This window comes from Cyclopterus lumpus, chromosome 13 (assembly GCF_009769545.1).
Source record: "Cyclopterus lumpus isolate fCycLum1 chromosome 13, fCycLum1.pri, whole genome shotgun sequence".
In the NCBI taxonomy this organism is placed as follows: domain Eukaryota; kingdom Metazoa; phylum Chordata; class Actinopteri; order Perciformes; family Cyclopteridae; genus Cyclopterus; species Cyclopterus lumpus.
In genome coordinates, this window is record NC_046978.1 from 1698856 (window position 1) to 1714474 (window position 15619).

Here is a 15619-nt window from a genome sequence, read left to right on the forward strand (position 1 = left end):
TCTCCGCATTTTAACCCAAACCAGTCCAGTGAAGAGGTGAGGGCCGTCCAAAATGGACCCACTTGGCCAGTGTAAGTCCCTAACCATGCACAATGACACAAATACGAAGCAGGTGGTGCGTCCCAGTTCTAATTAGCTGGATGTTTGCAGTAATAATGGATTCCTCTCATAATATATTCTGAATGATTAGATTACAGAGCAATCTGATTGGTCTGAATGAGTATCTAATGAGAAGATGGTAATGAAGTTACACAATGTTCCAGGAAGTAGGAGGGTATGGAGAGCATATCCTTAAATCACACACACACACACACACACGCGCGCACACACACACACAGTTACGTGTATAGTTTGTTTAATCAGCTGTGTATCTGTGACCTTCTGTTTCCTTTGAGCAGCGATGGACTGACTTCATAGTCTGACTGTGTGTCTGGGTGTCCTTTACTTGTCTTGCAGGGACATAAATCTATTTACACAGTCACATTGAGGGGACTCACCTTCCTTTTGGGAACAAAATGCACATTTGTGTAACATAAATCCTTACATTATAGGGTGAAGACTTAGTGTAAGGTTAGGGTCTGGTTGAGGTATGGCTTAGGATAAGGCTGGTAGCAATTATGGTTGGGGTACGGTGAGTCTCTAGGAAATAAATGTATGTCAATTTAAAGTCCCCAGAAGTCATGAAAACAAGAAACACACACATGTCATATGGTTAAGTGAGGACATTGTGTACTATCTCTTGTTCAGCTGCACATAAAGTGTCTTATTCAGTATTTTGTTGTACTACTCGTGTCACTTCTGGTTGCAAAAAAACAAGCTTGCCACAGCCAACAGGCCTTGCTCGAGGCTTCAAAACCGCTGAAATATGGTCAAATGCTCTGTGGAGCTGAGAAGTTGTCTTTTCTGCAACATTGGTGCAAACCATATATTTTCTACAACAATACTCCTGTCGTTAAAAACGCTGTCCCAATGATATTGTATACAGATCTCTGAGATTAACCAGGATTTCATATATGCAGAGACTTCTAACGATATACATTCCTGTTCCAGTCAACAAAATACACATCACATTTAGTTTGTCCTGAGGATTAATGAAGCTAAATGTTCATGTAGATGCGTACAGCAAAGTAAAAAGGCACATGTGCAGGGAGATGGAGATGGGGGTGGTTACCATCTGTCCCACACAGACACTTACTGTAAACACTCACACAAACACATGCAGATTCACGCCCTTGTGAGGTTGCCTCTATGCTCTTTTAATTTGCATGGATCAACACTAATCCCCAACCTGCTCATCTCTTTTCCACTGCAGTGACCCTGGTGCAAAATATCAGCGCAAGGCAGATCATGTGGATTATGGCTCGTTTGGGATAAAGTCGGCTGAGATTTCAGTTTGTCTGTCATCTTGTTCACTGTTGTTTTCTTCTTTTGCTTCCCCTTAAGTCGTTTAAGGGTTGTTAAAGCCATCTTTTTCCACAACGTAGTTGTGTACCGATAATAAAACAAATATGTTGTGAGTTTGAACAATATTACACTTCTAACTCAAACTGTAATGATTACTGACTGTATGGTCAAATCTGTTGCAGAGCAGCAGTATTTAAATATGAAATTGTGGGAAGGAAATAAGGAGATCACTACATGAGTCATGGCCTAAATGCAGATTGCCTAAATGGTACTGGCATTCAGCTGAAAGGGTGGTAAAACAAAGAATAGCAGAACAACAGAGAGAGACATGTGAGGCCAAGCTGATTAGAGAGGGACTTGGCTCGGAAAAAGAGAGGAAGAGAGGGATGTGAAAGAATTGAGGGAGCTAAAGAGAGAGATGTAGAAAGTGATGAACGAGAGAAAGATGGAGGCAGAGAACAAATGAAAGCAGAAAACAAGTGACGAAGGCAGCAGTGATTCATTATTGACGATCACACCCCTCGACTAAACTAATGCACACACACACACACATACACACACTTGGTGGTCTTGTAGTGGGTGTGAGTGGACGCGCCCTGTTTGTGAGAGTCACTGACAGTGTATTATCTAACAAGAACCACAAGAAGAGGAAGCTGAAGGTCAGTTATTCCTCTTAAATCTCTATCTACATGTTTACAGCCTATGGAAACATATTAATCTGATGAAGGTTGACGAAGACCGAGATGTCATACATTCTGTTTTTGAATAGGTCTGCTTGCAGTACGAGATTTGTCGAGAGTATTTCACCAAGACAACACCGACAAGAAGTCCTAAAACTGCGATTGATGAAATCATTGACAACTGTGCAAACTCCACCCACCAATGAAGACTACGTAATACAGTTGAGAGCAACGGATAAGTGGCCCCAGAGTTGAGTTTGTTTGTTTAAACCACTGATGTTGTTGAACTGACCTTGGACTTCAAGAACAAATTCTCTAAACTTTTTCAATATGGTTACGATAGCGCTCTAATAAACTATAACATTCTCTCACAGTAGAAATTCTTCTCAGAGGTCAAGCGGAAAGGAAAACATAACAACCCACACTCAATGTTCTTCTACACAGAGATCAGAGAGCATTTCTTCTACACATGCAAACATGAATAATGGCTGCATAATTCATTCTGATGCAGGGTGGTCTGACACATATATACATACATACACACACCGTAACTCCACACACACCGTAACTCCACACCACCCTCATAACTCCCTGTCAAACTGTAATGCTGCCAGCACCCCATAACTCGGCCCTGCTTCATTTGGTTAATATGACACGCACAGTGTGTAAATGACATGACCTTTGTTCACTCTTTCATACCTTCAGTGTGTGTGTGCGTGTGTGTGTGTGTGTGTGTGTGTGTGTGTTTTCCATTAGCACGGAGGCTTGTTCAATGTTATGCCACAGCCCATACTCACTCCTCAGTTTGAAATATTCAAACCTCCCAGAGCCAATTAGTGTAATGGGGATGTATTTACATATACAGGGTGCGAGGGGCTAAAAGATAAAGGGCAGAATGACGGATGGAGGGCTGGAGGGTTAGAGGAGAAGATTAAAAACTGAGCCGAGATGAGGGAGCGAATGCATGGGAGGGAAATGAACATCATCATTGGAATTGTCATTGAACGTTTTGCATGCTTCTGGCTTAAGTGTTACTTGACTGTTATTACTAATTGCAGCTGCACTGTGTGAGAGCATTTCTAGAAAGAGCTGCACAAGAATAACAAACATAACAGGAAACAGCAAACAAACTGGTTACCATAATTAACATGGCAACCAATTTCCTTTTGCAAATTGCATGCAGGTTGAAAATTATCAACACAATTTTGAAAGCCTCCTTGAACAGTCAGGTTTGTTGGCTGACATCTTGTCTTTTACATATACGGTGCTTTTGTTTCAACAGGTTTGGTTACACCGTGACATGTGAGTACTAAGAGACTCCATTAAAAAACATTAATTTCAACCACCAGTGCACATGCCACCTGTTCAGAAGGTGCTCATGGAAGCTGGGACTGATAACAAAAAGCATGTCATTTTGTGGAAATTAAGCTATTAACTGATAGTGAAACGAGGGGGAAAAACATGATGTGAAAATGAGCTTTACAATCAAACTAGCAAAGGACCTGAGGACTAGCGGAAGCCTGTAAAGACAGAAAAAAAAATGTCATGATGGTTTTTACCAACTTGCACGGATATTTTTTAAATCCTTCACAGTCGTGAAGAAGCGTAAAGCTTTCAACTGAAATGGTCCACATACACCACGACATGGGTTATTATAATTACTCAGCCTGATTACACCACTAGGAGGGGGATGGGTGGGGCTATGCTGAATATTACATGATGTAATAAGAGTAATGAGTGAATGAGATGTCAATCGATCATAGTCTGTACACATCAACACAGTTCTGACAAGAGCTCCAGTCAGGCAACAAGTGAAACAAGTGTGGTCGGGCCTCTACAATTAAATCCTTTGTCTAGTCCAATAAGAAGCTTTCAGGATATCAACTCATTTGATTCAGACTACAGGTTGAATCTTGATTTATTTTAAACCATATATGAGAAAAACAGTTTAGTTTCTCCTGAACTAAATGTATAAATAAGCAATTGTTTGTCAACAAGATTGCCATTTTAGCTTAAAGGTGACGATTCATCAGTGTTGTGTTTACCACTTGAAATCTGCTGCCATCAAATGGCCAACATAATCAGTTATTGCAGGTTTTGTTCCCCTGATAACTACTCTGTTGAAGGATTATATTTCAAAAAGAGAAATAATGCAATATATAATTCTCTATAACTGTGATTTCTTCCACTTGTATCATTGTCACAATCAAATGCATCCTCAGTAAATCAAATGCTCATCAGTCATATACAAATGTGTAAATGCATGTATATACAGTAACAGCCACAGCATTTCCAACTTATTAAAGATACTTGGTGTTTTGTTTTTATTTACATCATATAAGACAGAAGATGTGCCCTTAATGTCAGTCAAAAACAAACAGCTGTCATCAAGCCTCTTCCACATACACACCTGATTCCAACGACCGAATCAAACAGGGCTCATGTCCAAGGTCAGCTCTGCATGTTCACAAAAGGGCATCAAAGTACAACACACTGGCTACTGTGTGTGACACGTGACATCAGCCAGTGGTTCCCAGAGTGACATCTGAGAGAGATCCCAGTGAAATGTCACAATTATGATATTAGTCTTAACGTCCGCTGGAGAACAAATGTTATGGAAGCTACTATTCTCATGTGGGTGAAGCTTTACAGATTGGAGATCGGTGGAATAATGTGCATTTTTGTGTGAACCCTGGACATGGTTTGTTTCTGCTGTTAAAACCGGGTAATGTTAAACAAACAGGGACCAGTTTCCCATCAGCTTGGACCCACACTACTGCAAGTCAATGGGGGTGAAGTTGATCTCGGCAACAAGACCGTTTACAACAATGTCCTGCAAAAAACATATGTTCAGCAACTTTGTCTTTCAATACAAATGACAGTGTCATGCTCATTCAGTTGCTTCATTAATCCATCATTCAAGAAAACCATTTGAAATTGTATGTGTAATAAAAAAAGTACAATAGTGTCAATGGAAAAGTCTACTTTTTTCTAATTTCTTGAAAGAAAAAAGAATACGTGATGGAGGAAAGGTTTTGTGAGACACTGGCATGTTGGGAAACGCAGCCTGGCATAAGATGGCACATATATTGACATGAAGTATCTGAAATAGAAAACGGACAACAAAGCAGTGAAACATGTGATTACATAAAAATCATTTTGTGAAATATACCCCCAAACAAATCAGCTGATGTTATAACAATTTCCATAGTTTAATATATTAAATAGATCTAAATTGTACAGATTTGTTACAAGTACAATAGGCGTTAATTAACAAATTATTATGTTTGTACATCTGCAATCTCAATCTGTTCTTATATTGTTTGAAACACACACACACACACACAGACAAGCAGTGTTGCTAGAGCTCCAGATGTTTTTGGCTCTCGCTCACTGGATACTGGACCCTCCCTGACTTACCTCAGGCTCATGACAACATTTGCTCATATTCATTGTTTGACACTGCTTATTCAGTACAGCTCAGTTGTATTTCTACTGTAACTGATGGATGCTTGTGTATGAGTAAGTGACCTACAGTATGCACTGCAGTTTAATGGTCCATTAGTGACAACAACTCGGTAGAAAACCAGTATCTGCAACCCCTCCGCTTCATAACAGCAAGACTTGTAAGATCTGACCAAACGTTTCATATTATGCTGAGAACTTACAGACTTGGAGACATGAGAGTTGGACACAAGTTCCGTGGGTGTGACGCTGGTGTAATGTCCTTTATTTATCTGAGATACAGAATTCAAGTTGTATGTAAATGACACCTGCACTACATTTATGCTACAATTGATTCATTTAGGACACATAAATGCATGTATGCATTGTAGGCAATCACAAGGATGGCCATCAGAGAGTGCTGAAGCGTCTCTATGTATAAAACCCCAGGCTCAATAACACAACTGTCAAATACACTTAAGAGTGGTTCACCTGCCTTATGGGAACCCTAAAGAATTTGTATTAATTTTTTTACTGCTTGATACGATGCAACGTAGTATCCTTTTTATGTACTATCTAATCTCTGTAGGCCACAGGACAAGATTTTGGTATCAAAAGTGTTCTGGTTTCCCTTGGTAGTCTCTGTATTATTGACTTATAACAGTCTGTCAATGCAGATAAAAGGTCTATAAGGAAAGCAAAGGGAGCAGAACACATTGGCTGAAATGCAATCTCTGAGCCCACCACCTATTGTCTCTGATTGATTTGGCTTTTTATCGGTTTAAAATTAGATTGTAAACTGGCTACTTGTGAATCAACCCAGTTGTACCTGTCGTTTCGCAACAGTAACTCTAGTCTCACCTCTCAAGTTGTTTATCGGAGTGCAGAAAAACACATGGACGAGGAAGTATTTGCCCAGATATCCGCTGGCTACATCGGAACCCAAGAAATATCGCCCCTCGCTCCCAAGAGCTCATCCCTTGTCAACCCGATGGCCGATGGGTTCCGTGTACACCGAGTTTGCAATGGCAGGTATTCAGTAAACTAGCAACATGGCTATATGAAGTGTACTGTGGAAAATGGCACCCTATGAGGCTGTGTTGCCATACATCTTGCCTGAGTAACATAAAATTGTTACTTGTTCTATGTTCCGGGTTTGACCCACTAAAATAAGCTTTTACACAAGGTACTTCTAATGAGTTCAAATGTCCATATGGGATTTTGATTTGACTCAAATAGAGCTACAGATTCTTTAAGTATCTCTCTGAAAACTGCTGTTTTCTAAAAAATGGTCCATGTGGCCTTTAGTTATACTTTACTTTATCATCAGGGCAAAAAATAAGACTGAGGAAAACTCGGAAACTTCTCCCAGATGTTTGTGAAAAGATGAACCATTCTCTAATGTATTTGTAAATTATATTGAACATATTGGACCTTTTAGGCAGACATGTCCACATTACTATAAAGAGAACTGTCAAACTTCTGAACCACTGATGTGTGCATATACACAATGTATGTTTCGGGAAGTTGTTGCAGGTTCTGGTTCTCTATAATATCACAAAAAACATGAATGTTTTAGATCTTTTGTTTCCAATAAAATGGTATGCTGCTTTCTAACAGGTGTAGCAAAAAATTAATCTAGTGATTTCAATTTTAGTTAAATCAACTTATACTGTAGATAATTTCCCTAGGCTTTAGATTACAAGGCTGACCCTAACAATGGCACGTAATTCAAAGATAAAACACATTTCATTATGTTCCTGATATTTTTAGGCTAAAAACTATACTCCCAAGTCTTTGAATAATTGGCTTTATCTTTTAGTGTTATTGTTGTTAGTTTATTATTAATTGTATTTTGCATAGTATATTTAAATGAACAGGAAATCATTTTAAAGAGTAGGTTATAGTTATTTTTGTTTACAAAAAACATGGATACGACTTTAGGGAGTATGGAAAAAAAGTTGTAAAAAATGTCTATTTTCATGGCCGAAATTGTTCAGGACCTTTACAGAAAATGTTATAAATGTGCACGTGTTTCATGCTTTCTGATCTCTTGCGGAATTATGTATGACAATAATAAAGTCTGACCAAAGCATTGTAAAACTAACTTTGATTAAAACACTGGCAGGTCAAAATTAAATCTCTATAGTCCCCTCCTTACTTCATATATGGCACACTGCTATCTTAGTGGCTTCGATCTCGTAGAGGGCACAATGACCTTTAGTGGCTGAATCTTTCGACCAGATGGACATAAGTTTTCATGTCCCAAGTAAATGATCCTTCGGATGTTTTCCCACAAGCTGTGCTTTACATATTAAAGCCAGCATATGCTCCTGTTGAATCCCCGCCAAGGCCAGTGAGAAGACAACGTGTTTGGCTGTCAAAATGTGCCGGTCCTGCCTTTACCAACAAAACGTACATAGCAGACAGCAACAAATCCTTTGCCTTAGAAATATGAGCTGGTGCTGGTGGTGACTTTATTTGGCACATATAGTATTTGATCTTTTAGATGTTCAGCAGCCACTATGTTATTTGGCAAATGTAGTTAAATGGTTTGTGATTTAAAACTGAATTAAAAGCTTTTTTCCATTGTCAAAATGGTAATCTGCCTTTTTGACTATTGACAGTTTAGTTATTAAGTCATATTATGATGTTGTTTTACAATTGAGAAAAACACTTTTCACCAAGAAGGTAAGCACGCACAGGTACTACCACTGAATTTAAACAACCTAGATCATTTCAGAATATTTTTTTTCAACATCAAGAACAGAATATTTTATGGAAATTATTTTTTGTTTGTGGGCCTGTAGCAGCCAGCTATTCAAATAGATATAAACTTTATGTATTATTTGTACGTCACTGAGGTCACATCTATGTGATGTCAGCAAACAAAGAGAACAATGGCAGGTATGGTATGTAAATGTGAACCGTGTCAAGCATGCGTTCTGTGACGATGTGTACAAGTTAGTATAGTACTATATTATTAGTACTATATTGTGTTTATTATTGGTTGATCTGAACAAAGCAACAGATGAATAGAATTTCAAATATTTGAACTATTTGAGAAGCGCTTGATTTATCTTGCCAGTCACTCTTGGTTGTCTCAAAATTATAGACACAACCAGTTGGGACTCCTGACAGCTTGGTGCCAGGAGTTGCAACATCACAGCTCCAAATGAGGCTCAGAAACTTTGGCACATGTCATTCCCTCATTTAAATCTCGCACCCTCCTCTGGATATATAAGTGTCATAAAAGAAAGTCTTAAAACAAGATGAATGAAGCGCTCCTTGTGTTGTTGGTTTTTTCAAATATTCAAAACAAACCCATCTTGTATTTGTCCTGACTTGAGCAGTAAAAAGGCACTGAGCTGGGAATCATTTTCAGTCCTAAACATATTACCTGCAATGAAATAGCTGGATTGTTGTTGGTTATAGTTTGCTGTGGGTCAAAAGCAGAAAAGGTTCCAAGGTCAGCTTAGTACGAGTGTTTTTAGCATTTGTCTTTTGACGACCCCTGTTCAAACTTTTGTCCTCGTTTATGATTCTCATTCCTCGCTCCCCACACCGACACACTGGTTCTAGATGTGACTGATGGATGTAACGAGCAGCAGATGTTAGAAGTGTGTTTGGTAAAGCATGACATGATTTAGGGACAGTTGCAAGGGTGGCTGTATTGTCCTCAGTCATGGTCTTTCTCGTACAAGAGGCCATGATGTACAGCCAACATGTGTTGCCATCTTCTTAAAGTCCATACAACGTAATTCCTTTGCATCCACTTGATGTTGATGGAAAGTGGATTTGTTCTTTTTGCACTTTTACGTTACTAATGAGTGCAACCACGGTCATGTAAATGGTCCCTCTCCGGGTTTTCTCCTAGCATTGTTGCCTCTAGACCACGTTATGGTGCTGTTTGTGAAAGAGGACCATTGGAGAGAACTAGAAACCAGGTACAGAGCTGAGGAATTCAGCTCGATCGCTATGTTTTATATTAAGGTTTCTCTGCTAATTGACCCAATCAGTACACTTCCTTAGGGAAGAGTCCATGTGAGACTAGCACAGTTGCTGATCCTCAAGTCTTTTGAACTATATCTCCATCGCTCAGAAAAAATGAGGGCATGTTGTTCTTTTTCAGGATAATGAGAGCATTTTTTTTAAAGTTTCGTTCATATAGGCCATCTAAGGTCTGAATCCAAGTTTTAATAGAATGCCTTGCATATCCCAAGATCCATGTGATCCATATCCTGCATGTTCCACAGGTTCAAATCCAGCCTCTCACATAATGAATACCTGTGTATCCTAGTCTGTGTATGGGACCTACAGACTTGTTTCTCTTAGAAACATGGTCCCAATGCTGTAGGAGACTTTCCTCATAGAGGCCGGGGGAGCAGAGCGTGAGCTGGTCAATGAGGCGTGGCTGTGAGATGTCCCCGCCTCCAGGAAATAACATGTCCCTTGAATCTCTTTGGGGAAATTATCTGGGAGTTCCAGCCGTGAGCGAGGGACGAATGAAAAAGAACGGTCGTCTTTCAGCAACCTGTTGAGAAGGGAAGCGCTCTTAAAGTAACATTTATTGTTATGGCGGCATGGTTAAAAACAAGATATACTGTATATATGCTTGTACACATGCACATCTGTTTGTGTGTACGTGCAGTGCCGTTACTTACTGGTACGTTGTGGGACTAACGTTGATACACCTCGGATGGCTGCCCGATTCAAACTTGCTGGCCAGTGTCACATTGTTCCCAAACAGGCAATAACGTGGCATTTTAACCCCAACCACGCCTGCCAGCACCGAACCGGTGTGGATACCTATCCGTAGCTGAGGAAGAAGGTGGTGGGAGAAGAAAGATTAAAAGATTAAAACAATTGTGGTTCATGCACCTTCCTTGACGCACGCACTTGAGCTGGACATAGAAGTTATGCTGCTGCTATTGTTACTAAATTTTCAAATCTGTGTCTACATCTGAATTGCTCATGAGATGAAATGATTAGTTGATTAACTTATCAACAACAACATATTTGGCAACATTTTTGATAATCAATTAATCATCTAATCACACAATTCACCAAGAAGGTAAGCACGCACAGGTACTACCACTGAATTTAAACAACCTAGATCATTTCAGAATATTTTTTTTCAACATCAAGAACAGAATATTTTATGGAAATTATTTTTTGTTTATGGGCCTGTAGCAGCCAGCTATTCAAATAGATATAAACTTTATGTATTATTTGTACGTCACTGAGGTCACATCTATGTGATGTCAGCAAACAAAGAGAACAATGGCAGGTATGGTATGTAAATGTGAACCGTGTCAAGCATGCGTTCTGTGACGATGTGTACAAGTTAGTATAGTACTATATTATTATGTTGGTTATATTATTAGTACTATATTGTGTTTATTGTGGTTCATGCACCTTCCTTGACGCACGCATTTGAGTTGGACATAGAAGTTATGCTGCTGCTATTGTTACTATATATTCAAATCTGTGTCTACATCTGAATTGCTCATGAGATGAAATGATTAGTTGATTAACTTATCATCAACAAAATATTTGGCAACATTTTTGATAATCAATTAATCACACATCGCAAAACATTCACTGATTCCAACTTGATGATTCCTTGTGAGGCCATGTTGCTCCTGTGTGTATTGATCCGCTAACTGGAAATTGTACTTTGGGAATCATACTTCCATATTAGTGTAGCTGTTATCATCTCATCTGATATCTTGTGGCAGAAGATTTGATGACAATCTTAAAATAGCAAGAGTGAGAGAAGAAAATTAATCAAATAAATAATCGCCTCCAACTCATGGTGCTCATATTATAATCTGGCTGAGCTATGAATCTATAAATGGCTGCAGGCGGAGTGAAAGCCATCCAGCCATCATTTTAATTTGACCACAACTTCATTGCCACTCGACCAGCTATTGATTTCCTCCATTTGGTAACAGCAAGTTATCACACATAGAGCACATACATCACACACACACACACACACACACACACACAAAAGCTAGTGGAACCCGGTAGATTTCTAATGATCTAGTTGAGCAGATCATCCTCTATATCCACAATGTGCATATCAGCACACTGCGGGGTAGTCATGGCAACAACAGGCAATGGGGTAGTGAGGTAGAAAGAGCACAGAAAGACAGAAAGAAATACAATGGAGAGAGAAGCAGAAAAATAAACTTAGAATTAGATGGCAAAACCTTGACAGAACAGGAGGAGAGAAAAAGACAGAAAGCGGCGAGAGAGAGAGAGAGAGAGAGGCTGGTAGGTGCATCAGTGTGACCTATTTTTCAGCTAAACTGCTTACAGATGGCCATGCACTTGTCTGTCTGCCTCTACAACAGACAACCACTCACAGACACACACACAAACAAATCTGTATCCAGCACCCAATCTCCTCTTTATTTCTCAGTCTCAAAACACAGACACAGTAACACTCATACTCTCTTCCCCTCCTTTTCGCTATGAGTCAGCATCCATAGCACATGGCCCTCAGTGAGCCAATGAGCAAATGGCACAGCAGCGAAGACGACCAATCAGAATTGTAGCCTCTGGTCAAGCCAACAGAAGCATACAGAGATGGAGTTGTTGTAGTCAACATTGTTACAAGCAGTTGCAAGTTCATGAAGTCCATCTGTTTTAAACTAATCCAGTCAGAATAAATACATCCTACAGTCATGAAGGTTATAATATAAAGAGAGGTTCAATGGTATGATCATTATGGAGGATGTAGTTTGTGGTGCTGTTCAACTGTATTGCATTACACAGAGAAGTGATACCTGATTGGTATAGACGAGGTGGACATACACATTACAGCCTTGTTATTTTGGACTGGACTAGTTTTAGCGAGGTTCAACTAATAAACCGGTAACCAAGTGTACTTCAGCTGCTCTACACTAACCAATACACATGCAAGCAGACTTTTGTCAGAAGAAGAAGTTGTATGGTTATTAGAACTGAAACAATCAGTCGCTTAATTGACTAGTCAAACCTCTGTGTACCAGGAGGTAATGGCAACTGTATGGTGAACATGTGGCCACTTTCTGTTGGCACGACAAGTCCCTGACCATTTCTGAATTCAGAATACTCAGATACTGCTGGTATAATGTATGATCGGTGGAAATAAGCCCAGATGAACACATTATAACAATATTAGCAGTGACAAGATAAGCACTACATCCCTAATATCCATACCCACTCACCCACTCATCCTGACAAGCACACACATGCAAAAGGATCGTGCCACGGGCCGGAAATTGAACCAGTAATGAAACTGAAAACAACTTTGTCTGTTTGATATCTATACGTGTTTGTCTCTCGATATCTACCTCTTGTATATACTTCTCACTGTGTCCCTTGATCACTTTCTCCATTTTTCTCTCACAAAACATTTTCTCACAGCTCTCATGCTAGTTTGCATAACAGTGCAACATTGGTTGGAGTTGAGTGCACTCACTGAACAGCATGTATCATGCTGAATGTTGAATATCTTTATAACTGCTCTTTCTACCACCATGACGTCAGGAGGGATAAGAAAGAGGAGAGCACTACAGAGAGGGCAACATGTAGAAAAGTGGATGGAGAGACAAATAAAATGAGGAAAGAGAGAGAGAGAGAGCGAGAGAGAGAGAGAAAGTGGATGAGCAAGAGAGCAGTTGTACACCCTTCTGCAGTATACAGAAGAGTGTCCTGTCTGTTATTCGGCAGCTATCTGTCTTAGCATCTCTCTCAGACACACTTTTTGTATGTGTCATTCTTTTTGTGTATTTATAAACAAGTTCAAATCAAATGCTCTCTGTGCCATAAAAAATACTTTTTTTCTGAGCTAACTATTAAAAAATAGATACAGATTGAATATTTTCAACTAAAGTTGCTATTGCTCTATACTTTTCTTGTTGCCGACACATTAGCACACAAAAAGAAAAGTCTCAATATTTAAAACGTAGTATAGTAATACATACGGGACATTAATTGAAATTTATCCACCAACCTTGTGATTAAAGGACGACCCGCTCTACGCACTGTGCTTTAACAAAATGACCTACAAGTCCGTTGCAGTCAGTCCCAATATTAATTTTGTTTTAAAGGCTCAGTCATTTTCTGAAATGTTACTCAAACAGATGTAACTAGTGTACTTTGAAACGGTTATTTCTTACTTCATGAGAGTTGTTCGCAGTAAAGGAAAAATATAGAAGATCACCAGCATTGTACTGGAAGTAAAAAGGAAAGACAGAGCACGATAACAATGACATTGTTCTAAATGTCTTTATCTATTGCTTTGCCTCGTTTGTTGATTCTGTTTCCCTGATGAAACCAGAAATAAAAAAACTATTGTATGCTTTGGCTCATATTTATGACATTGCAACCCAGGCCAAAGCAAACTAAAGACAGCCCGGGGTAATGGTTGACCTTGACAGAGACTGAACTGAAGATAGACATAAATAAATCATATCCAATTTTCCCTTTTCATTCCACTGAATTAACATGAGAGGTTTGAACTATATTCCCACAGTTGACTCCTTTGCTTCCCCTCTTATAGTCATCTTTTTTTTTTTTGCAAAAGCAAAGCTTGCTTTTCTCTAATTCCAGTAAATAATGTTAAACGCAATTAATTCCACATGGACACATAATATGGATTCTGAAGGAGGATAAAGACTGACAGCAACAGCTGTGTTCTCCCTTTAACACTTCTTTGTTCAGTGTGTGAAACTGTCATTTTACTGGAGTTGATAAATGGGACACATTTAAAACACAACAGTTTTAAATGTTCAATAGCTAACATGTAAAAATGAACCACGGGTAAAAAATAATGCAATACTGAGAAATGCGAGGTTGTGTAAGGTACACAGTAAGCAAAGCAAAAAAAACAAGGGAAAAGAGGACACAATTAAGGAGGACAGAGAGAAAGAGAGAGGGATGCCGAGAGAGAGGATTAGAGTAAAGACAGTTGAAAACACACACACACACACACACACACCACCAAGCATATGGTACATAAATAGAACAAAACATCACATGCATACACCCACACGGCACACACAGGCACATATAATCATCTCCCACTGTAAACACAAACGCATCTACATTAAGAAACATCCACGGACACTGAAAAGACTACAATGAAGCATTTCACTGCAAATCAGAGTGAAACTGTAAGTGTGTGAATGTTGCACAGGTTGCACCAGTGATGGACTCGGTTCCACCTGCGTTGGGAAAATGTGTTACGCTCAGAAGGCAACAAGTCCATTATTTCTCTTCTCTGTTTCTCTTTGGCAAAGATCAGTGCACACAACATTCAGGAAGCAGCTTCTCATCTTTAGCCAGATGAACCAACCACAAGAAACAAAGAAGCAGTGATAAGTCTTATTCTATCTGATCGGGAGGCACATGAACCGTTAAGACATTACAGTTCAACTTTTTTCACATCATATTCACAATTTCTGGTGATCAATATACAGATTATGAGATACAATCTTTTCAGCAACAATTATTGGATTCAGCCATAAAAAAAAAAACTTGCTTGGATCATACTTAACGCACGGATGGACCGATATGCGCACATACATACATACATACAGGAGTAGGTTGTGTAGCCCTACGGTTGATTGCACAGTGTCTTTAGTTTGAGAATACGCATAACTCAAACACAGATTCACATTACTGAGGGGCACCATGTCTCTTGCCACATGCTCATAAAAAGGCACTCCCTTGAACCATTAGCACCAACGTTTCATAACTATTCTGTCACACAGCAATTCTCACTTCAAACACTTCAAACCTCCAAACAACAGGAAATGTGATCTTTGTGTATATAAAATAAAACTAACGATTGATTATAGCACTGAAGCTTTTCTGGATTTTGCCATGGAAGACACTGGGATGACAATAGACAATTGACATGTAATGTGCACAACACTGCACATAAATAGCCTATTCAATGTGTTACTAAGTTGTTTTCTCTAAACATGATCAGAAAACTTTTTACTCAGAGGGTTCAATCCAAAGCTGCACAATGCTTTGCTACATAAACTTACTACATTTTCAATCTAAATCTCGATCCGTGTCTCCCTCAG

General features: G+C 39.2%; 1 protein-coding gene across 1 annotated transcript in view; it reads right to left on the minus strand.

Moving 5' to 3' along the window:
• Window positions 1-8546: 8546 nt before the first annotated feature.
• Window positions 8547-15619, minus strand: part of gucy1a2 (guanylate cyclase 1, soluble, alpha 2) — a 43010-nt gene continuing 35937 nt past the window's right edge. Inside the window, exons 8-9 of the mRNA XM_034549109.1 lie at window positions 10193-10347; window positions 8547-10062 (exon numbers count right to left, since the gene is read on the minus strand). Of these exons, the coding sequence (XP_034405000.1) occupies window positions 9843-10062; window positions 10193-10347 (375 nt within the window). The 3' untranslated portion in view covers window positions 8547-9842. The remainder of the gene's footprint in view (window positions 10063-10192; window positions 10348-15619) is intronic.